Source organism: Diceros bicornis, chromosome 25 (assembly GCF_020826845.1).
Source record: "Diceros bicornis minor isolate mBicDic1 chromosome 25, mDicBic1.mat.cur, whole genome shotgun sequence".
NCBI classification, from domain to species: Eukaryota; Metazoa; Chordata; class Mammalia; order Perissodactyla; family Rhinocerotidae; genus Diceros; species Diceros bicornis.
The window spans coordinates 27,073,158-27,098,017 of record NC_080764.1 but is presented as its reverse complement, the minus strand read 5'-3'; the positions used below and the strand labels follow the sequence as shown (position 1 = coordinate 27,098,017).

General features: G+C 38.9%; 1 protein-coding gene across 3 annotated transcripts in view; it reads right to left on the bottom strand.

Annotated features, from left to right (window-relative positions):
• The window catches only part of FGD6 (FYVE, RhoGEF and PH domain containing 6), a 103,883-nt gene continuing 79,023 nt past the window's right edge, over positions 1 to 24,860 (bottom strand). For all 3 annotated transcript variants that reach the window (XM_058568619.1, XM_058568621.1, XM_058568620.1), the window contains 13 exons: positions 24,219 to 24,269; positions 20,716 to 20,774; positions 20,561 to 20,632; positions 19,778 to 19,846; positions 19,170 to 19,253; positions 18,306 to 18,385; positions 11,871 to 11,973; positions 11,235 to 11,381; positions 10,324 to 10,426; positions 7,589 to 7,716; positions 3,750 to 3,878; positions 2,808 to 2,956; positions 1 to 192 (listed from right to left, as the gene is read on the bottom strand). In XM_058568619.1, coding sequence (XP_058424602.1) covers positions 156 to 192; positions 2,808 to 2,956; positions 3,750 to 3,878; positions 7,589 to 7,716; positions 10,324 to 10,426; positions 11,235 to 11,381; positions 11,871 to 11,973; positions 18,306 to 18,385; positions 19,170 to 19,253; positions 19,778 to 19,846; positions 20,561 to 20,632; positions 20,716 to 20,774; positions 24,219 to 24,269 — 1,211 coding nt within the window. In that variant the 3' untranslated portion in view covers positions 1 to 155. The remainder of the gene's footprint in view (positions 193 to 2,807; positions 2,957 to 3,749; positions 3,879 to 7,588; positions 7,717 to 10,323; positions 10,427 to 11,234; positions 11,382 to 11,870; positions 11,974 to 18,305; positions 18,386 to 19,169; positions 19,254 to 19,777; positions 19,847 to 20,560; positions 20,633 to 20,715; positions 20,775 to 24,218; positions 24,270 to 24,860) is intronic.

The window sequence follows — 24,860 nt, the reverse complement described above, 5'->3', positions numbered from 1 at the left end:
CTTATACCTAACAAAATAATTTCTTATATCTGATGAAGATTTTGGTTGGATTTATCCTGGCAGTGTTCATTTATATAAAATTTTCGTACTGCATTGACTCCATTCGGACGAAATTCCACCCTTTTGGAATCACAGAAGAGATGAAACCAATACTGCTACAATATTGTGCCTTCCTGAAATGCTTCTATCCACCTATTGATAAGAGAAATTTGTTAGATTTGTACAATGCAATCATCCGATATGTTAAGACAATATAGATAACAGCTGTGCCTATGGATCCAATTACCCTAACCATATATTTAAAATCTTTCCTATAGCAAACTAGAATTCTGTATATATGAAACTACCCTTTATTTGGTCCAAAATTTGGCCTGAAAAGTGCATCTCTTATTTCTGTGAGGCCTGAGGAAGTGGCATTTCATGTAAAAGTTCTATGAAGTCCTGATGATCCCATTTAATTGGTTTTGCAAGTGGCTATATCTGCAAAGACCTTTATTTCAACCTTCTTTCTACTTTTAGGAATAGCAGCTCTGTCCCTGTCTCCTTCTCTCTTTTTTTTTTATTTATTTTTTTGTGAGGAAGATTAGCCCTGAGCTAACATCCGTTGCCAATCCTCCTCTTTTTTGCTGAGGAAGATTGGCCCTGGGCTAACATCCATGCTCATCTTCCTCTACTTTATATGGGACGCTGCCACAGCATAGCTTGACAAGCGGTGCCTCGATCCATGCTGGGGGATCTGAACCTGTGAACCCTGGGCCGCCGAAGCAGAGGGCGAGGGAGGGGGCGAACTTAACTGCTACGCCACCGGGCTGGCCCCTCCTTCTCTCTTAACTCTACCAACCAGAGATTCCTTGGGCGTCCATAGTCCAGACCTGTTCTAATATTTTCAATGAAGAGGAATTTAGCATCTAGTCTACTCCCAGTTGATCAAAATTTTGCATGCAACATAAAAGCATCTCAGAATTTCATAGACATATTTGAAAAATTCATCTCAAAGTTTTAATCTGACAATACACACAGCTGCAGTAATTCAGAAGACACTTGGAGGTAGTCTCTCTGTAACTCTCTAGTAGTGAAATTGCTTCTGAACTTACTAGGAACATTTGAAATCACTCAATTTAATTAGTAAAAGCAGCCGTTATAACAGATTTAGCTCAAATTTCAAGGACAGAATTTTCAGAAACTTTAATTTTAAATGCAAATGGCATATAAGTTATGCCATAATAAAAAGGCTTTTAAAAAGCCAAAAATTTCTAAAATTAACACATTTTAATATTCTGTAATGTGCAAAAAAAGTAATCCATATGATAGTAATAACCTCAAAGAGAAACTATAATTTAGTCTGTATTAATTCTACATTACAAGTAAGCTGGTTCCCTTCACCCAACTACATTCAATTCTGTCTGGAAGAGATTTCTATCTTGTCAACTTAATGATATAAGCAAAAGATGTATATTGAAAAGCAATGATTTTTATCAGTTTGATGATGAATACAGATGAAAATGAAGAGAAATATAATATCTAACAGAATATTAGGGCAATTACTATCTTATCCAAGTAATTTTTACAGAAAAACTAGTTAAGTGACACAATTTAAAAATATTCTTCAGGGGCCAGCCCCGTGGTGCAAGTGGTTAAGTGCGCGTGCTCCGCTGCAGCGTCCCAGGGTTCGCCAGTTCGGATCCCAGGCACACACCGACGCACTGCTTGGCAGGCCATGCTGTGGCGGCATCCCATATAAAGTGGAGGAAGATGGGCACGATGTTAGCCCAGGGCCAGTCTTCCTCAGCAAAAAAAGAGGAGGATTGGCAGATGTTAGCACAGGGCTGATCCCCTCACAAAAGAAAAAACAATATTCTTCAGTACCCAAAAGGAATTGTTTGGAGTAACAGCGATACATGGATGGATATCCTAACATAGACTGAAAAAAAAAAAGTCCTACAGGGTATTTGTAACATTGTGCCCGATTAAATAGGAACATTTATAATTCTGGTACATTAATTCTAACTGCCTTAAGAAATGACACGCCTTGCTTACTTAAAGCATTCTTTTTTATCTGCATACACTTTTAAAACCTACTGAGAAAACATGAGCACCCCTTAGTGAAAACAAAAATGTATATTTTGTGAGGTCAAAATAAAAATCAAATGGAAGAAAGGTGAACTGAACTATTTTGTTCAGAAAGGACCTCGATTTCACAAAGAGATGCTTCTCTATGTTAAGCAACCTCATGACATCTAAATAAATATTCTTGTTGGGATTTTGAAAAGACTATTTCAGCCTTTACCATCTAAAATGATATCCATTTCCTCTGCTCAGTCACTGGGAACAGCATGGGAGCCTCTTAATGTGTTTGACCTTTTTCTCAAAGAAGTAAGTTAGCAAGCAGCTGTTCAAACTCCTGCTGTCCCATGGCACAATGGAATCACTGGATTGCCAAAGTCCTGGAATGTTTCAAGGGAAGATTCTTACCCTCATTGAAGGAGAGGTCAAATACCTCAGCTTCCCTTCCTTTCAGCAGAGCAGCATCACGCTGCTTCCTCAGAGGTCATGTGTATACAAAATATTTTGGACAGAACTACCTATTTTCTTTTCCCCTCTGCCTCCAGAAAATATTCCAGATAGTCTTGCCTGTCTTAAAACAATTCTAAAGAGTTTGAATAACATGTTAAATCTTTCTCATTTGGATCTCTGATTTAAATTCTTAGTTGTCCCCATGCATGGAAGTAGGTTATTTTAAAATCAATCATTTAAAGTAACAACTTGCAATCTCCTGTATAAAAGAAAAATATGTCTAAATTACTTACTTCTGAGCTGAGTGAGCATCATCTGCTTTGAATACATAAAATAATATGTTTTTGTGCAGTAACTGAAATACTCTAGACTCTGAATTCTCATCTTTGACTTGAGTGACAGTGAATCCTAGTAAAGGTTGACTCTCCAAAGCTGCCACGTCCTAATTTAACAAGACACAAAGGGAGATGGGTTTTTAAATTGATAGAAAATTCAGATTTGTGAACTCTTGATCTATATAGCTCTAATTTAATTTCATATACACATACATTCTAGCAACTTATTCATTATTCATTTTTCATTTATTCAACAGTATTTATTGAGTCGCCCCCTCCACGAGCCAGAAACTGGCTAGACAGTTTTCAATTTCATATTATTTCATATTATAGTCCCTACAACCACGGGAGGTAGGTAATTATATTACTTTCATTTTGTGAATGCAGAAAACATAGCTCAGAAAGGTAAGTGATTTACCCAGATCTCACTAAGGAAAAGCTTGGCCCCTAGAGCAGTGGTTTTCATAAGATGTTGGAACACAGGACGATCAGATAGGAGAAAAATGGTAGTTTTAGAGCAAACAGCCAGACACTGTTTATAACCCAAACAAAGTCTATCTTATCTACACTGATGCCTGATCAATACAATCTGGAGATAGTCAAGGGACTGTCATCCAAGAAAGCCTGGCAGAAAGGACAAGAACCTCTGCCTTTAGTGAAGTAGTAGTCACATGACAGAAAACTTACATTTTAATACCATGGAAAATTCCTAACCCTTTTGAGTAAGAGTTCTCTAGGTACAGCGCAGGGACACTGTTCACAGTACAAATAACCACAACATCTCCCCCTCCAAAAGCAAAACAAAAAACATACACCAAACAGATTAAATAAATATTATTACTTCCAGTTGGCATTATAAAACAAGATCCCAAATATTCATCTTTAGTTTTCAGACCTTACCTCACTTGCAGCGTACGTATATAGCACTTTGTTTTTTATGACAAACCACAAGTGTTTCCAAGGTTTTTTATTGCCCTTTGATCTGTACAAGTAGCCACTCATAGAAGAATCTTCTGTGTTTGCTGATACCTAGACAAGTAAACCCCATACACAGTTTAATGGTTTTCCGACAAAAACAAATGTTAAATAACAAAATTGCTTTTGATCATTGGTGCTGAAAGCAATAACCATAATAGTAACGTGTTTCAGAATGAATTGGTTTATTTTCAAAGTCCGCCACCATACAAATTGAATACTGCCTTTACCATGAGCATAAAACCCTTCTTTTTAGTAGCGATTCTAGAATTTTACCTGGTTTAACTGTGCTTGCATGTGTGTGTTTCTTTGTGGGTCCACCAGTGTTCTCTGGGTTGCAAGGAGGAGGAAAATAATTCCAAAGGTCCACAATGCTTTTTAAAGCTGCGTTTTTGAGACTGTATATGTTGTTATTGCTCTTCTTGTTTTGTGGTATTAGGAAAAATTACTTAAACCTTTACTTGTGTTCCTGAAATAACTTTTTAGACTTCTAAAAACTATCAACAAAAAAGTAAATAGAAGATTCTATTATTAGAATAGGAATAGGAATAGGAAACGTCTCTCTTTTTTTAACATAGGAACAACAGAGATATAAAAAGCCAAGTGTAGGAATTGCCTTATTAGTGGTATAGTGAACACTCTCAAGATGGCTCCCCATGACCCCTGCCTGAGAGTCACACTGTTGTACATTCTTCCCCCCGACAGGAGACAGGACCCGTGACTTGCTCCTAACCAACAGAATATGCTGAAGGTGACGAGCTGTCACTCCCATGATTATGTTATGTTATATAAGTTATGTTATCCATCTTGCTAGCAGACTGGCTCTAGAGACTTTGTCCCATGCTGGCTTTGGAGACGTAAGCAGCGATCTTGGGAGGGCCATGTGGCAAGGAGCTGAGGATAACTCCCAGGCAAAAGCTAGTGAGAAGCCACGGCCCTCAGTCTTGCATCTGCGAGGAAATGAATTCTCCCAATAACCTGAGTGAGCCCGGAAGCGGAGCCTTCCCCATCAGCCTCCAGATGAGAACTCTACACTGGCCAACACCTGGACTGCAGTCCTGCAGAGCCCCCAGCTCAGCTATGCCTGGCCTCCTGAGATGATAACTGTGTGTTGTTTTAAGCCACTGAGTTTGTGGTAATTTGTTACAGAGCAATAGAAAACTAATACAGGTGGGCTCTATGAATTTTAAAAGTATATCTTTAATCATGTATTATTTCTATTAATTTCTTATGTTTCATAAAAAGGATGATATATATTTAGTGGAAAATTTAATATCTAAAATTAAATTAGAAATATGTGTTAAGTGCTTGTAAATTTGTATAAACAAATAAAATCCTTGTATAACATTCCTAAGTAATTTTTTAAAAACTAGAATGTTTACATTCAAGTAAGATTTCACTTACAATTACATTGTAATTGTGGGATAATTTTGGGATACTACTATGTACTTATGTAAGTGTTACTATCATTGCTTAAAATATTTTGTTCATTCCTCTTTTGGAATATTTTAGAATTAGTTTATTAGCCACACAAGAAGATCAAGACTATTCACAATACTGAATAGTCACGCATAATCCTCTATTATCTTTTTAAAAATAAAATTGATGTTAACCAGCTTAATCACTTAACTGATTCACAAAACATTCCTTCCAATGATTTGATTATTTAAAAAATAAATCAAAGCCAGCTCAAGAGACATAGCTTTCCATTACTAAGGGTACTGAGGCTCTGAATGTAATTCTAAAAAAGAGGACTTTCTAAAAGTATATTGAACATTACTGGAATAAGAACACAACTCCCCAATTCCTCAGGAAGTTAAACATAGAATTACCATATGAGCAAGCATTCCACTCCTAAGTACATACCCAAGACAAATGAAAACACATGTCCATACGGAAATTTATACACAAATGTTTATAGCAGCATTATTCATAATAGCCAAAAGGTGGAAACAACCCAAATGTCCACCAACAGATAAATGGATAAATTGTGGTATATACATACAATGGAGTATTATTCAGACATCACACATTGTATGATCCCTTTTATATGATATATCCAGAATGAGCAAATACATAGAGACAGAAAGTAGATTAGTGGTTACCAGGGGATGGAGGGAGGGGGAATGGGGACTGATTACTTAAATGGATACAGGGTGTTTTTATGGGGTCATGAAAAAGTTTTGAAACTAGGGCAATATGGTGGTTGCACAACATTGTGAATACACTAAATGCCACTGAACTGTATACTTTAAATTGGTAAATTATATGTTACATGAATTTCACCTCAATAAAAAAAAAAAAAAAAAAAAAGACAACACAGCTTCCCAAGAAGAATACTTTGACTTATACAGCACTTTAACGGATAAATTAATTTCCCCAGTCTGACTGCAAAGGAGTAAAGCAGTGGTTCTCAAACTTGAGCATACATCTGAATTACCAAGAGTGTGCTTGTTAAAGTTCCGGATTCTGTAGATCGTGGGTGGGGCCTAAGAATTCACATTTCTAATAAGTTCCCAGGTGACGCTGCTGCTGCTCCTCTGGAGGACACTTTGAGAACCAGTGTAGTAAAGGAAGACATGGCTGCAGTCAGGAAGCAGAGGTGTGAAAGGGGAAGGCTTGTTTGTGTGGTTGGGTGCAAAGATGTATGAAATGGGACTGGTGTTAGAGTGAGTCTAGTCGAGGCTATAAAGACTTTTGGAACCAATGCTGTGGAATTTAGACTGGGGAGGGGAGCAAATATAATAATTATATATATAAACTGTGCTATCAGCCTGGAGAGGTGAAAAATTACACAGAATTGAAAACTATTTCAGTTGATTAAGAACCTTAAAGTTCTGAATGTAGATTTAGACTCAGGAACTGAGTGATGGAAGAGACAGTTCAGAGATATTCATTAAATTGTCTTGACCAGTTTCACGGCAATTAGAACTTTAAGTCCTATTCTTACTATTTCATGAGATTGGCTATAAATCACTTTCTACTATTTCAATTGCCATAATGGAATACACTCAACGTTACATAAGAAACATGACCTTGGTCAAATTTTTAGAGTTGTTTGCTTCCACTTTCCATGATAGAACACCTCCACAGTAACCAAGTGAGAGAACAAAATTTAAAATTCTATTCTGCTGGCCACAATACTAGCACAGGTGGAAGCAATTAATAAACTAATCAAAATGGGAGTGGCCAGAAAGGCGGTGCTGTCCAATTTCTGACACTAGCTGACTGAACACCTGAATCTGAGGGACTGGTACAGGATATCAGTGGTGCCGGTGGATTACGGCACTGGTAGGTCTACCTGTGTAGGCTATTACTACTTTTTAAATTTTTCTTTTAAGTTTAAAGGAAAGGCAACCTACTATCAGTGATATCAGCAGTATATAACCAACCAATGCTTACAAATACAAACTGTGCAGATTAGTAAATGCTAATAAAATGCCCCAAATATTCTATAGACTTCTTCCCTCTAATAAGGGTTTCTTCAAAGTAATTTTAAAAATTCATGTGTATCCAAGTTATCTTCACTTTCTATCATTGTTATAAAATGTTCTCCAAACCTTTCAACAGCCATTTTCTAAATGACTCAGGTCATAAGAGAGATGAAGCAACATTCTCAGGCATCAGCCACATCCATCACCAGTATTAAAATGCATGTCTTAATAGTAGTGGGAAATGACATCTTCCTTTATGAAAAACAGTGTACTATATGCGTATGAATAATTCAGCCTCCATTAGATTGCACGTTTAATGGAAACACTTACTTCTTTGAGAGCAGCCGGGATTTTTTTCTGTTTCCTCCCTGATGGAATACTATGTAAGACTGATGATAAGGCACTTGAAGGAGATTTGTGATTTCCGGGAGATCCAATCTTAGGGGTGTGCTGGTGAGCTAAAATAAATCAAGCACACTTATGTAGCCAATGGTAAGCATTCTGCAATTCAATTTAACTCAAATCAATAAACACTGTTGCATAAAATATCCATGGGAGGATACTCAAGAAACTGACGACACTGAGGCCCCTGGGAAAGGAAGATGGATGGTTGGAAGCTGAGTGAGAGGAATACTTTCCAGTTTATGATTTTATACTTTTTCAACTGCAAATCATGTGAAAGGATTACTCTTTTGTGCCTTTAGAATTCTGAAATATGTTAACGTACTACTGACTTAAAAAAGTAAACAAACTTCTCTCCTGACTTTTTAAAAATAACCTAACATTGTTTAGTATCTAGATACTAGACCAAATAATAATATTACCATGAACAAAGTGCTAGAAAAGGGGCTATAGGACAAGATGAGGAAGCAATTAATTTTGACTGCAGAGACTGAGGGAAAGCTGGGAACAGAATGAGCTATTTGTTTTGTTTTGTTTTATAATTTTATTTATTTATTTTTTTCCCCCAAAGCCCCAGTAGATAGTTGTATGTCATAGCTGCACATCCTTCTAGTTGCTGTACGTGAGACGCAGCCTCAGCATGGCCAGAGCAGCGGTGCGTCGGTACGCGCCCGGGATCCGAACCCGGGCCGCCAGCAGCGGAGTGTGCACACCCAACCGCTAAGCCATGTGGCTGGCCCAGAATGAGCTATTTGAATTGGCCATTAAGGTATAAGTAGGAGTTTACCAGATAAAAAGAGGAGGAGAACACTCCACGAAGAAGAGAGGTCAGCAAAAGCAGAGAGGTGTGAGGCCGGCCCCGTGGCTTAGGGGTTAAGTGCACGCACTTTGATACTGGCGGCCCAGGTTCGGATCCCAGGCGCGCACTGATGCACCGCTTCTCCAGCCATGCTGAGGCCGAGTCCCACATACAGCAACTAGAAGGACGTGCAACTATGACATACAACTATCTACTGGGGCTTTGGGGAAACAAAGGAGGAGGATTGGCAATAGATCTTAGCTCGGAGCCGGTCTTCCTCAGCAAAAAGAGGAGGATTAGCATGGATGTTAGCTCAGGGCTGATCTTCCTCACACACACACAAAAAAGCAGAGAGGTGTGAAAGTATATCATCTATTTGGAGAATAATGAGGCTGGAAAAAAAGTCAGGTTCTATGGAACCTGGACTGTTGCTGGCAGTGGGAAATCAAAGGCTTTTTAGGCCGGGGCAGGGGGGTGGTGGTGACATGAGCAGATTGAATTTAGAAAAATAAATCCAGCAGTAGCAAGAAGGAAGGATTTACAGCAAGAAAACCTGTTGGGAAATTATTACAGTAGTCCAGATGAACAATAATGATGGCCTTATTAGGACTGAGATGAAAAAATCAAGACAAAGACAGGTTTTTGAAGACAAATTAGACAAGATTTACAGATCAAATAGGGGTGGATGATGAGGGCAGAGGATTCAAAGACAAATGCTGAATGCCTGCAGTGTATATTACATACCCAGGGAACGAAGGGGAGAACATAAAGGCTGGCAAAGGATTAGATGGATGTGTCTTCTTGGAAAATGTATACAGACAACAACAAACTATTACTCTATATGGATTCCGAAATAGCACATCATCTAGTTTTATTCACTTATATATTCTCATTTGCTGATGAAAAGCTATTCTTCGTGGAAGCAAAGGATAATCTTTTTAAAATTAAGATCCTATAGGTTTCAGGAATTTAACTAAAGATCTGTTCCCAAAATACAGACTGAGCAGTCATGCTGGTTGCATTCATCTTAACTGTAGGGATACCTGCAAATAATGAGTGGGCAGATATGATTTATCATTTTGTGTTTGGTAAAAAGCTGTACATTTATTTATTTATTTTTAATTTTTTTTTTTTTTTTGTGAGGAACATCCATGCCAATCCTCCTCTTTTTGCTGAGGAACACCAGCTCTGAGCTAATCCTCCTCCTTTTTTTCCCCAAAGCCCCAGCAGATAGTTGCATGTCATAGTTGCACATCCTTCTAGTTGCTGTATGTGGGATGCCACCTCAGCATGGCCAGAGGAGCGGTGCATCGGTGCACGCCCGGGATCTGAGCCCCGGCCACCAGTAGCAGAGCGCGTGCACTTAACCGCTAAGCCACGGTGCTGGCCCCCAAAAGCTGTACATTTAGATGTACAATAAAACCTCACTAAATCAGTCTAGGGGATTAGAATTAGGCTAACAAAGTGCCAGCTAGTATATTTCTATAGAGAAGTACTTTACAGATAGATAAAAATGATTTGTAATGAGCATACAGTTGTGAAACTAGAAACTTCAAAATTACTCGATTCAAGTTCCCTTGTAACTCTTTTAAGCATTTCATCCTATAATTACATTTCTACAATTAGTACTTTTAGCAAAACTGTTTTCAGAGTAAAAATAAATTTCAGTCCAACTTCTGTTGGAATTACCACAAAATATGAGTTAGGAAAGCTTAACTAAGTTAAGACAGCAAAATGCTTAATATTTTCAGATGAGTATCACCAATCATATTACTCATGTGTCTAAGATGATTCTTTCAGAAGGTTGTTTAAAAGCATCTGGGGAATAAAGGAATTTTCGGTTAAATCTTTACTTATATATTACCTAATTTCTGCAGTTCTTGGAAACAATGTTCACATACTCTTGCTGGTTGATTTTTCAGGTAATCTAGGCCATACTTATTTGATGAACAAGCTTGGCATACAATCTGAAAACACATTGGAAGTATTTCATTTAGAATAACCTTTGTATTCAAACCATCAGGTATGTTACAATTTATAGAGCTGTCTACTTTCCAAAACCTTTCACAGTCACAGAATCTCAATAACAACCCTATGGAGTTCAGGCCTGTAGTGAACTCACACACAATACCACACTTGAAGATGAAGAGGCCACAGGTTAATAGAATGCTTGCTACATAAAATAATATACTAAAGGAATTAACGTACACAAAATGTTTAGAACAGTGCCTGGCGTGCAATATTCCTGTGTTAGCTGTATTTATCATTGTCATCTGTCAACATCACTGCTGCAGACACGTCCACCTCTGCTGCACCTCTACCTAGCGTCTGGCCCTGTACTAAATGCTCTCTAAATAAAACCCCGTTTAATCTTTACGGTAACTCCTTGATGTCACTGTGACTATGCTCATTTTCCTAATGAGGTCATGAAGACTTAGAAACATCACTAGTGATGATTTCAACACTAAAAGTTCCCCCTATTAAATACCTAGTATCTAGACAAATGCAGTTTAAATAATTGTCTGTAAATATGAGGGTCTGTTTAATTGTCAACTTGTTAGTTTTTTTTTTAATGAAAATTGTCTATTATTGACATTGAAAATTAACATTGCAGTAGGAGGGGGTAAGTTCCCTAACCAGACTGCCCCATGCCTAAATATTTAGAGAAAATACTATCCATGATTCAGTATCTCCTCCACCCCCACTCCACAATGGTTTACAAGGGGAAATACGCTTCCTCATTATGTACAGCCTGGAGGTACTAAAAAGCACAACCTTTCCGCAGGCCCGGCAGTGGTGTCGTCTCCAGGTTAGAGTAAATTCACTTGTGCAGATCATACACATTGTGGCTCTAGTATCAGGAATCCAGATGGGAGCCTTTGATCCAAGAGGACTAACTTCCTCTTTATTTTCTGAGTCTGCCTGTAGAAGAACAACTTCTGATTATCCCCATGCACACTGACTGCTACAGAATCAAGCCTTTCATTTGGCAATGGTGACTCACGATGCTGATGGTATCATTAAGGATGTGGGATGAAATATGGGCTATTATATTTTTCATGTTCTCATGATATTAAGATGATCTACATTCTAACAATCCTCTAACGCGAAATTAACTTAAAAAGACACCTGTGGCAGTGCAATGACAGCTGATTAGCTTCTTTCTTAAACTGTATTTTCTAAATTTTCGACAATGAGGTTTCATAACTAGAATAATATGAATGTGCTATATGCTATCATAGACTTGCAGTTAGACATTAATAGGATAAATATTTACTTCTAAAATTATATACACATCTCCAATCCTTCTGTGAAACACATGTTGCTTTTCTAAACCCCTGGGAAAAGTTTCTTTAAGGTAAAAACTGTTTGAAATGCACTGGAAAAAAACTAAGAAGGAAAAGACAATACCTCATCAAGACTCCTACTAGGATAGAATGTGATTCTTTTCTTGGCATACTCTTCTATTGACCTGGAAATCGCTTCTAGCCATTCATCCCTTTCTGTGGCAGAACTGTTGGGGGCAAAAGAAGGTTCCATCAACCAGATGTCAGCTTTTTTCCTTTGCCTTTTTCTTACTTCTTTTCCTTCTGCCATGGCAACAGATTCCACCACCCTCCAACAATACTGGTCCCAGGCAGCAACTCTGAGGTTTATATGCACAAATAATCAGAGCAGCATTAGACAACACATGGCACTTTAGCAAACAGAATGCTTTTTTTCTTTCTAAAAGTCCTGCTTTATATTGAATGACTTTTTAAGTCTCCTAAATTTGAAAGTATTTTTGTTTGGTTTAAGGGCTATTCATACAATTAATAACTATAATTATTTATATAACCAAGGAGTTTGCTAAGACATAATCCTAGAATTTAAAAATATTCCAAGGAATCAAGTTTCAAATCCAAATTTACAGCATAAAATACTAAATATTTTCAGGTTACTAAATATTATTAAAAATTTCTAGAAAGGGTACTAGAGAAAAGGAAACATATTTTTGTTATCATAAACAGATGTTTAAGGAGTGGTTAACAAGGGAAATAGCCTACAGTTGTTGTTAGGGCTCCTCTACCCATTCAGACCATCATATTTTCTGTTCCTATCCTCAGTTCGTCAGGAGTTATATGTGGTTCAAATCTAGATGGAAATGGGCCAAATAGGCAGAAAGCCTGTTCAGAAAAAGGCATTTTTTGTTCTACTCTTTTGCAATCACACCTCTCCCCAAAAACCTCTGTGGCAACTCTGAATCATCACTGGTATCAGCACATTTTGTTTTGCATACTCAATAGGGCCACATTTTAGGTATTTCCTGTATGTATATCTGTACATGTATATATATATAGAGAAAAAGAGACAGGGAATTTAACAATTTAAAACTCTATCATCATAAAATAAAACCCATCATAATAATGGGAATGTTATTGTGTAAGAAAATGTGTATTTTTTTAGAGGGACATACTAAAGTACGTAGAAGAGAAATGACCTGATATCTGCAATTTGTTTTAAAGTACTTTAAAAAACAGGAAAATCTGTGGCAGAATCTTGATAAGTTTTGAGTCTGGGTGACTGAATACGCAGTTTCATTATATTATTCACTTGAATTTTAAGTATATTTGAATTTTTAAATAATGTTTTTAAAATGAAAAATTCCATCATAAATAATGGTACGAATAGGCATATTTTGTTGTATTTTGACGAACCCAGAGCAGGTCAAGGGGACACTAAAAAAACCACTCGCCTTCCTCACAATAACCATTCTCAGAAATGTATCTCCCTACTAATTAGCTTAAGTGCCATTTAGAATATGCACTCATATAGATATTAAAAGGTAGAAATCCAGTTTACAAATAAAAATTTTAAACTGGTATATTTCTCAAATTTTCATTATATACAAAGAACAAAATAAAATAGAAACAGCCCTTATCTCTCTAAACCAAACAAAACCTGCCTCAGTCCCGCTACTACTTTACTATTACTGCCCCAGCTAGCTGCCGTTTATTTAACAGTTACTACATGTCAGCCGGCTGTGCTAAATGCTTTGCAAATATCATCACATCTCAACCTCAGAGCTACCCCATAGAATATACATTGAATTTTACAACCCCCCCCCCCAACCAATCCCAGCATTACCACCCACCATCACCATTTATAGGTAGGCAACTTGAGGATTTGAAATATTAGATAATTTGCTCTGGATAACAGGCTATACTAAATGATGAGTTGGTATCAGACCCAAGAGTGGCTAAGGATTGAACCCTTCACCACCATGTCATCTCTGGCCTCCGTTCATGTTCTCTGAAGAACTATGCTATGAGAACATATGCTCAGGCTTCCAATTAAACATTCATAAAATATTACAGTCTCTCCCTCCCTCCCCTACTTTTCACTGGAAGAGGTAACAGAAAGCAGAGAGGCAGATGGCTAATTTGAGAATTGGCCATCTGATTTTTCTGGAGCCCTAGGAGCATGTGGAATGTGATTCAACTGTGCAAATCATGTCACATATGCTGTTCTTTCATTTAATCATTCCTGGCTCTCTCTTGTGTGGGTTCTGCCAAAACAATGTTTACCAGCTCTTGATAACACATTTCTCACAGACCACACACATTTGCCTGCAGCATCAAATGGAGACATTCTAGCTCTCCTTTTCAACATGGTTAGCAGAACAATCAGCATCTTCCTCGGATCAAAAAACAGGTAAAACCAAGTATTCTTTTCTTTATGGAATGTGTACATTACCAGAAAGCAAATTTGTATTATATGAGCACCATTTTCCGATTGATTGGGATGAATTTCCAAAGGGAAAAACCCTCTAATAGAAGGGATTTCTGGTGTGTTAGACCTTGCCACACTATTTACCACTTGTATTAACTGTGGGATGCTACTCTGAGGTCCAAAGGCCACATCACTTCACTTCAATTCATTTCAGTAATGTTTACTGGGAGCCTACTAAGGGCCAGCTACTAAGCCATGAACTGGGCACACACGATACACCTTCCTTGTAAGGGAAGGAATTGAGGTGAGACATAAAAACAAGTAGTTACCAGATGACATAATCAATGTGAGGTACATCAATAACATAGAAGTTGTAAATTACCTTATTTAGGTAGCAGGGAAGGCTTTGCAGAGGTGATGACTAAGTTGGGATTGGAGGAATTACAGGAGTTGGACAGGGAACTCTGTAGTCTCTCTGTACACCCTCATTCAGTCTCCCAGCTTTGGTTATCATCTCTAAGCTGATGACTCCCAAACACATGCCTCTAGTCCAGGCTTCCTTCTGACATCCAGATCCTTACATAAACTGCCTCCTTGACGGCTCCATTTTGATGATTCATAGGCACCTCACATTCAATACACACAACCGAAACTAAATTCCTGATTTCTCCCCCACAGCTGTTCCTCTCCCAGTGTTCCCTATCACAGAGAATGCACCACCACCCAATACATTGTACAAGCTGGAGACTCACTCTTAATGCCTCTCATCCCCTATGTCCAGTTAGTCATTCTTTTTAGTTCCCCTCCCAAACCATTCTCCACACAGCAACCAGATATTCTTTTAAAAATGCCAATCTAATCACATCATTCCCTTGTATAAACCTTTCAGTGGTTTCCTGTTGCTCTTAGGCTAAAGACCAAAACCCACAAGATGGTTTTGCATATCTTTCTCCCTGTCCCTCCAGGCTTATCTTGGGTCACCCTCCCTCTCATTCTCTATGTTCATGCCACACTGGCCTTTCACTTTGAATACGCCATGCCCTTTTCACCTCAGGACCTTTGTACACATCATTCCTAATGATCAGGAGCCTCTTCCTTTCCCCTTTGCCTAGCTACCCAACTCCTACTTATCCTTCATAACTCAATAGACACAGCAGGTCTTTAGGGAAGCTATCCCTGACTGCCCTTTCTCCACCAAATCTAGCTCAAGTTCTCTTGTTTTACAGTCTCATAGCAGTAATTCTCCTGTGGTACTACTGGTAGTTTTCCTGTGTACTACTTAATTACAATAATAATTGATTGTGTTAATATTTGCTAAGTGTATGTCTTCCCCAATGAATGTAAGCTCAGGGAAGGAAGGGCCCTTTTAATTCTCCACTGTATCCGCATGCCTAGCACAATGCCTGGCCCAGGGCAAAGGCTCCATACTGCTTATTGAATGAAGGGATGAATTCCAGGTGGAGGTAGCTGCCTGTGCAAGGCAGAAGGATGTGAAGTAGGCTGGCATGCATGGAGAATCATAAACAGATCCATACTGATGGAACATGCCATGCTTTGGTGGGGGTGGGGACAGGGGAGAGTGAAAGGAGATCAGGCTGGTAAGGCAGACAGGAACCAGATCACAAGAGGCCTATTTGTCTCCTTTTTACATGTTATATAGTACCTGCCTCACTGTGGTTGGGGGAATTTGGAAGGACAGCATGGTGCACTGGTGGCATTCAATATGTATTAGTTCTCTTTCCCCTACTCCACCTTAATCCTCCCTTGGAAATTTACTTTTCCTTTACCAAGAACTTTCCGGTTTTATCATTTCTCTTGCATATTTCATATTCAATCCATCAGTAGTAATCCTATTGGCTCTACCTGATTTTGACCAATTCTTACCATTCTAGTCCAAGATACCATCATCTATAGCCTCCTACCTGGTCTCCCAACTTCTACTCTAGTGTCTGATGGCCTATCTTCTCCAAAGCAGGCAGCGTGCTCTTTGGAAAATATAAATTACATCATACCAATTTTTAGTTTAAAATCCTCAGATGGTTTCCCATCACACTTAAAAATCCAATGACTTTACTAAGGTCTAGGAGGTGGATCTGGAAAAACATGGGCATCCAGATATTGACTTGACAGGCAACCAAAGAAAGATTTATCATCCTTTCCTGAATTGTTTAATTTTTAATAAAACAGAATTTTGTTTTCACCAAAGTGCATTTTTAGTTAGGAAACTTAAATGCAGTTGAAAACTTGACTTTCCTATAGGCAGTTCCTCTTTGGATCTTCGAAACTAACTTTCTTGACTTTAAGAACCAAGCTTAGGGGTTGGCCCGGTGGCGCAAGCGGTTAAGTGCGTGCGCTCTGCTGCGGCAGCCTGGGGTTTGCCGGTTCGGATCCCAGGCATGCACCACCGCACCACTTGTCAAGCCATGCTGTGGCGGTGTCCCATATAAAGTGGAGGAAGATGGGCATGGATGTTAGCCCAGTGCCAGTCTTCCTCAGCAAAAAGAGGAGGATTGGCAGATGTTAGCTCAGGGCCAATCTTCCTCAAAAAAAAAAAAAAAAAAAGAGATGGTAAGAACCAAGCTTAAATATTTGCCAGGAGCATGATGTATAGGGACTTGTCATCAAGAGTTTACTTTTACTCTCAAATATTGATCTGGAGGATGCTTCAGGAACCTCCCAGGAAGTTGCTGCTCTGGCTGGTAGCTGGTAAGCATTCAACAAACCCTGAACACAAGTATTTGTCTTCTCCTGTCATCCTGAGATCTGGTGTCAGGCAGCAGTGGCTATTCCATTTCAGAAGAGTGACATAACCCAGGGAGCTGCTCTTGGGGTCCTCTGATTTTGAGAAGTCAGATATTTGGTCTGAGTCCTTGACATCCATGAACACAGGCAATACTTTAATGGTTAAAAGCATGAATTTCAGTGTCAGATACACTTAGGTTCAATTTTCAGCTCCACTGCTTACTGGTTGTATAACCTTGCACATGTTATGAAACTTCTCTGAGCCTCTATTTTTCTCATCTGGAAGGTCAAGACAATACCTACTTCACTAGCTATCATGGAAATTAAAAGAGAAAATATAAAACGTGTAGCACTGTGCCTGATGCAGAGAAATAAATGGTTCCAGTTACGACTCTAGCTGCTACTAAGATCCTAGTTGATTTTACTCGTATGGACATAGCAGGAAGCAGGCTGCCTGGGTTCAAATCCTGGCCCTGTTACTTTTAACTGCTGGGTGGCTTTTCTTATCATAAAATAGGTATAATAGTAGTAACTTACCTTAAAAGGTTGTTGTGAAGATTTAATGAATTAATACAAAGAAAGTGCTTAGGAGAGTGCCTGGCACAAAGTTAAGTGCTACAAAAGTGTTTGCCACTATTTTTATTACATCAAAGGTTAGGTCTGAGAGCCACCCAGACTTGCTACCCAGATCCAGCAGTGGAGCATGCTATGGCTGTTGGCTTCTCTCCCTTCACCAGTCAAATCCTGCCAAACATTCACTTCTGCCACTCAGCCAATAACTCAATAATGTACATGTATGAGTCATACAGCTTCAGATTTCCTTAGCACTTGATTTATATTATGATCATATATTTTGATTTACACATAAGTCACAGTAGGTTCCAGTCTGAGGCAAGGTGGTATCATAAATAACAACAGACTTAAAAGCAAAAAACTTCTATTTGTATCCTGACTTTGCCAGCTATGTATCCTTAAGACAGCAAATCAATTTTTCTGTAACTTAGTCTTCTTCATTTTTAATGAGATTACACTTACTTGTAGAGTTGTGATGATCTTTCAATGTTATGTGCAAACTTCCTAGTAAACTATAAAGCACTAGATGTTTTGAAAAACATTATGTGTCACTGTAAAAAGATTTGAAATATTCACTTTAAAAGAATGATCAACAAAGCACTTTGCGGCATCATTATTCTACTCAGAGGAACGTTTTTATCATCAGCTCTCAGACATTTTACCTACATGTTAAATCAAGAGTAAACTGTATGGTATTAGGAAAGAAAAGAAGAAGAAAAAAAAAAAAGTCCAGTAGTTAATCTAAATGGAATAAATGCTAGAGATGCCTGGCACCGTAATATGAGCAAATGTTCATCTATACCTATTTTTAAAATTTACCTGGCTGAGAGGATAAAGGAACGTTCTACACTTTCAATCTTTAGTTCATTCTGATATGCTTCTTGGGTGGGTTTTCTGACCTGAAAGAAAGCAAAACAATTCGAGCAAAACTCATCCTATTGAAAATCTCACCTCTGAAGCATAGCTACAGGTGCCCAACGCCCGGGCTGCTGACATCCACCACCAACCCTCACTTCCAGCTTTATCTACCACTACTCTCCCTCCTCTTCTCTATGCTCCAGATGAATTTAAATACCTACATACACATACGCTCAACTTTCCCACCTCCAGACCGTTGCTCATGCTATTCCCTCTACCTGGAACGCCTTTCCCCACATCTCAGCATGGCCAAATGTGACCTATTCCTTAAGGCTCTTGGCTCTTCCTCCAAAGAGACTTTCTGAATTCTCCCTCTTTCCTAGCTGCCACCAATCCCCCCACCATGTCCCACCAAAAGCTGCACGTTATTTTCTGAACTCTCCAAAACTTTAACTGTGGCTTTATAGTGACATTTATTACTGTCTATTTTATAGGTATTTATGTATGCGTAGCGTATTATCTTCCCAACTAGTTGCTAAGCTTCTGGGGGGACTGGGGTAGGGGCAGAGACAAAAAGAATCATGCTTCAATTCATCTTCGTATTTTTTGCCAAAACTATTACCGGGTTTTGTTTACAGTAGTTCTCACTAAATGTGATTAATAAATTAATATATTAGTGAACAAATGACTATATGAATGAATAAACAAAGACATGAATAGTCACACCTGGAGAAAGAAGAGTTAAGGAAGAGAGACAGAAAGATCGTAGGGCTTTTGCTCTAAATATATTTGGGTAAAAAAAAATCCTCTAACAGATGCACCAACCTTCATTCCAGCCAATGAGAGCATGTTGTTCAGTTTATACATCCCAGATGGCACCGGTGTTGTGTACAACAGGGCGTCATTAAACTGAAAGTAGAAACATTTCATAGGATGAAATAAAGAAACAAATTTCAGCTACAAAGATATTGACAAGACACAGGAATAAAGGAAAAATATTACCTCTTTGTTAAAAGCTCTCTGAATAAAATACTTACATAAACTAGAACCACCTAGAATGTTTTGTTAGAACACTATTAAAAAGGCAATTTCTAGAAAATGTGCTTTCTTTCCAAGTTTTGTAACAAATTTAATGTTTTCTGAGTTCTAAATCCCACTAAGGTATTACAATCTGCCTAAATAAAAAATTGATTGAATCAGTTTTTCCAAATTAGAAATGAGACTAAATTCAAAAAGGAAATAATTTTCTGGCTATGCGTCATACAAGACTTTGCTTCCTATACTTAAAATGCAAATAAGCAATACAGCCAGTCAAAGATCCCACTAAAACTGCTATTTGAATGTGCTCAGCTTATCTGTCATGAACAAATGTCTCCTTCCATTAAGCAATTAGCCCTGCCTCAGCCTCATCAGAAACACACATGGCCACTTACCAGGAAAAACATTCGGGGCTGCATGACTTTCCGAGATAGCTTCATCAGAATTCCTTCTTTGAGAAAAATCTAATTCATCCAAACAAACACTCATTTAGTCCTACCATCATAACACAACTGCAGTATACGTATACATATATTTTTCTTTTCAATTTTCCTAGAATTTTTTTTGTGGGGGCTGGGCAGACATAGTTTCCCTGCAACTTTTTACATTCATGGTTTCTTTTTAAACCCTATAAGTGATTTAGGAATTGGACAAGCCAGCAGAGTTTCATAAATCCAATATTGGCCCCAGGGGTACTATGTGGTCGGAAATGTAATTGACTGAGCGTGTACTTGATCCTGAGGCATAGCCAACATCCTGACAATTTCACTTTGTAATTTTCCTGAATTCATTCCCCAGGCCACTTCTGTGCTCTATGAGGAGCATCGACATACCAATTTTCTCCCTCCCCTCATAATCCTCTCTTACATTAAAAATTTTAAATGAAATTGTCATTAAAGCTGCATGAGGTCAGCCAGTATTACACAATAAAATGATCCTATTTAATCAGATACTCTGTGGGGTCCCCTGCCATTTTCCTAATTGAATTGGACTTCTTGTCACAGTGACTTAAATCGTGACTGTTTTGAATGGATAGAATGAACTTAGTTGATCCAGATTGGGTCAATGAAGAGTAACAATAACAAATAACCTATTTTCATAAGTGAAATGAAAAATACCTACAAATGGAGCCTAAACGCATTGTATTAAATTTGCAAAAGGCAGTCTAAAACACTTACCCTTCCAGGCTGCACTATTTCATGGTGTCCATTTAAGCTGTACTGAATTTGCATAAGCTTCTGAAAGTTATCCTACAGAAAGAGAACGTAGAGCATATGAAGGCTCAGGCTCCCAGGTTCAATAGTACACCAGCCACTGAAATCAAGATACTTACTCCCTGTTTCATGGTGTCATTGGCGTGGTTGGCTACCTCTATAACAACAGCAAGGGCATCTAAAATATACAGGGACAGAAGGGACATTTGGTCATTACCACTGAATTGCAACATCAAGCAATTCCAGATGACAAGATAGCTAGTTCATAGCAACCAACTACTGGAGGAGCTCGGTTAACTGTGAGTAGGCAAAAATATAGACGATGAGGTTCAATGAGGGCAAAACTAAGGAAAACTAGGCAAAAACAGTACTTATGGAAAAAAATGAGTTAGACTCTAAAGACACATTACAGACCATGTGTACCAATAGTATGAATGTCAGGGTTGTTTTGTGCTGAGCTTTGATTATCCTGTTGAAGCTTATAAGGATAAGGGTAGGATTTCACCTGGAAGCTAAGGCCCATTCCAGTATAAACTGCCTTAGAAGAGACGGATCCTGGGATAGGGAACCAGAACTATGACAAGTGACTATTTAAGAGGGTCAGGGCTTAGCTGCCTTCTCTTAGTTTGATCCCAAGAGGGAAGACACGCCACATGGAAGCGTATTAGACCTTAGGAAATTACGTGCATTATTTTGTGAGCTGGCTTATTTAGCTTCATCTGTGTTTTATTCTTTTTATTAACCCCTTGCCTTTAGCAAAGTGATTTTGAATGCCTCCAGTCTTGTCATCTTTGTAACTAGATACGAAGGAAAAAGTATGCACTTGGTCCCCTTTTGAGCTACAGTTGTCCTCAACCCAAGACAGCAGTGCTCCCCTAGTGACATCTGGACATGTGTAAAGACAATTTTTGGTTGTCACAATGACTGGGAAGGTCCATTGGCCTTTAGTGGGTGGGAGCCAGGGATGCTAAACATCCTGTAATACTAATTAGAAAGCCACACAAAGGAGGTCATCCCATAAACATGACAGTAGCACTCCCACTGAGAAAAACCGGTGGAATGTTAAAGAGGGAAGGGAAGCATGCTCTCCTGAGGCTGGTGTGGCAGCGACAGTAATCATCAAGGAAGGCACTATTTAAAAAAACATCAATTTCTGGAAAGGGGTTGAGGTTTTTTGGTCTAGCTACTAGAACCTACCAAGAGATTCTCTTTCTGGGACCAACCCTGGAGGTTTCTATATTCTTTTTTTTTTTTTTACATTGTCAGGTCCTTCGAAGACCTGAGCATACCTTTTCTTTTCCGTTTTTTTGCTGGGAAAGATTCACCCTGAGCTAACATCTATTGCCAATCTTCTCTTTTTTTTCCTTTCCTCCCAAAGCCCCAGTACATAGTGGTATCTTCTAGTTTTAAGTCCTTCTAGTTCTTCTATGTGAGCCACCACCACAGCATGGCTACCGACAGATGAGTGGTGTGGTTCCCCGCTGGGGAACTGAACCCGGGCCGCCCAAGCAGAGTGCACCGAACTTGAACCACCAGGCCACCAGGACTGGCTCTCTATATTCTTTAAACATGTATTATTGTCACTATTATTAAAGGAAAGCAGTACTTCTTTATAGAATTTACTGTACCTGGCACTCCTCATAGCAGAAACTCAAGAGGTGACCCTGGACACATTCCTTGCTTTCTGGCCTGCTTGAATTCCCAGTGCGCAGAGAGAAAAGCTTTAGGATTTAAAGAATGGATGAAATGACAAAGCTGCTGCTATTTGGTCAGCTGGCCTCCAAGCTCTGCCTTCTCCCATCCATTCTGCAATTCTACGTTCCCACGCCATCCCTTTAAGAGGCCCTGGTGACTCTGTTCCTTTAACTCTTCTGCCCCCCTTCCAAAGGTATACTTGTCTCATTTTCCCGCACCCTTGGGCAATCTCTTCTACAGCTGCTCACCATTTTACTGCCGTGCCTCTGGCCATACAGTGCACCTCACTGTTAGCTGCTTATTCTAACTCATGTCTTTGCTCAAGTGTGTAATTTCCTTTAAACAAGCTCCTTAATCTCTGGCCCTGTATTTGTTTTATCTGTAACATGGAGCTAATATCTCGTTTTCCTTGAAGGTAGAAGCCCTGGGACAGATGTTTTCTTGAGGCCCTACTTGCTAAGGTCTGTCTAAAATTTTTATCTTCATGAGACAGACTGATCTGGAATGCCCACTCTTCCTCTTGTCCAACCTTCCACTCATCTCTAGTCCAACTTCTCTCTAAGCAAGCTCTGCCTCTTCAATCTTCACATTTTCCTCTCTCTTCCAAATGATTCTGTACTGCTCAGTGCATCTGCTTTGTTCCTTATCTGATGGGTATTACAGACTTTTTTCTTCAACTAGATTATATGTTCATATAATAAGAAGCATGTCATATCCCCTACTCCAAACTTGACCTTTAAGAAAGCACCTTTAAAAGCATAACACTTGCTCGGGCCGGCCCCGTGGCTTAGTGGTTAAGTGTGCGCACTCCGCTGCCGGCGGCCTGGGTTCGGATCCCGGGTGCGCACCGACGCACCGCTCCTCTGGCCATGCTGAGGCCGCGTCCCACATACAGCAACTAGAAGGATGTGCAGCTATGACAGACAACTATCTACTGGGGCTTTGGGGGAAAAATAAAAAAAAATAAAATAAAATAAAAAAAATATAAAAGCATAACACTTGCAAATAGAAGATGTCAGAGAAGGAGAAGTAAAATGAATAAGAAAATGAATAAGAATCTCTACAAAATGGGTTAAAAACCTTTCCAGCTATGTAATCTGAAAATGGAAAGGATGCACAAGAACATGATAGAAATTCATAAAATTAATGGGGTGGACATGGATTTATGTGTTTCTGCAGATTAGAACCAGGGATATATCTATGACATTTGAAAGAGGTAGTTTGGGGATAAATAGAAACAAACACCACTATCCTGAACAGAATTAATCTTTGTGTGTATGTGTGTGTGTCTGTGTGAAAGACAGACAGACAGACACAGACACACACACAAACACACACAGTGGATTATCCCATGAATACCAATGAGTGTCTTGTATTGTAATGGACTATTTCCCTGAAGTACTACTGGGGGTGCCGGGAGGAAGGGTGGTAAGGCTAATGCCCATCATTAAACAGTCCCCAAATAATGTTATTTTAGACCTTATCCCTGATCTGTGTAGTTTGGTCACTTCATGGACTCATGATTTTAAAGCTTGAAAGGATCTTGCAGATCAACTGGTCCAATCCCAGCTTTTGAAAGCAATGGACATCTAGAGAAGGTGAATTTACCACCGGCACAGAGTGACTGGGCACAGCAGGATGAAGCTTCCTGACCCCAAAGCATGCTGGGTCCATCTCTCAGGAGGCTGGCTCCCATGGCTGCCTGGCCATGGGCCTCTCTCGTCCCCGTAATTTTACCTGCATCCAGCAGCACTTTACCCTTTTACCTAGTTCTATTTTAATCTGCCTAAAATAGAGTTTAAAAAAAAGGTTTATTATGAATAAAATAAACTTTTGTATACAGATTTTGTTATATTTTTACTTTCTAGGTCCAAATAAACATAATGTAAAAACTTCTGCAATATATGAGACCACAAAAGTTATTTACCTTGAGTGTCTCTGTAATCTCCAGAGTCTTCTAAGAGATTTTTCAAATAATCTAGAAAAGGAAAAAAATTATAGTATTTAGTACACTAAAGCACTAAGGGAAAAAAAATCATCTTTCTTATTCAACACCTCAGTCAGTCTTGTTGGTTACTATACATGCTAGTTCAATTTGTGCTAACTTTCTAAAAATGTGAAAGAATAAAGCTCTGAGATCAATTTGAAATCAGGACACAGAATCAGAGCTGGAAACAGCCTCAGAGGTCACACTGGTCATTTTAGAGATGAAGAATCAGGTTACTGAATACAGGGTCTCATCCAAGTCACAAAATCTCTTTGTGGTAGAGTCAGGACTAGAATCTGGGTCTCCTGAGGCCCAGTTCAGCTCTTTTACTCCAACACACAAGAAATACCTTCATCTCAAGATCAGATATACGTCTAGTTCAAAATTCTAAGCATTAATACATTGAATGCCTAAGAGACTCTTAGATTTGTCAGTCTAACAGTCTAAGAATGCCTAGAACACCAAAGGGACACAATACATATATCTAGACCAGTGGTTCTCAAACGGGGGCGAATGTGCCTCCCAGGAAACATATGGAAATGTCTGGATACATTTCTGAATGTCACAACCAGGGGTGCTACT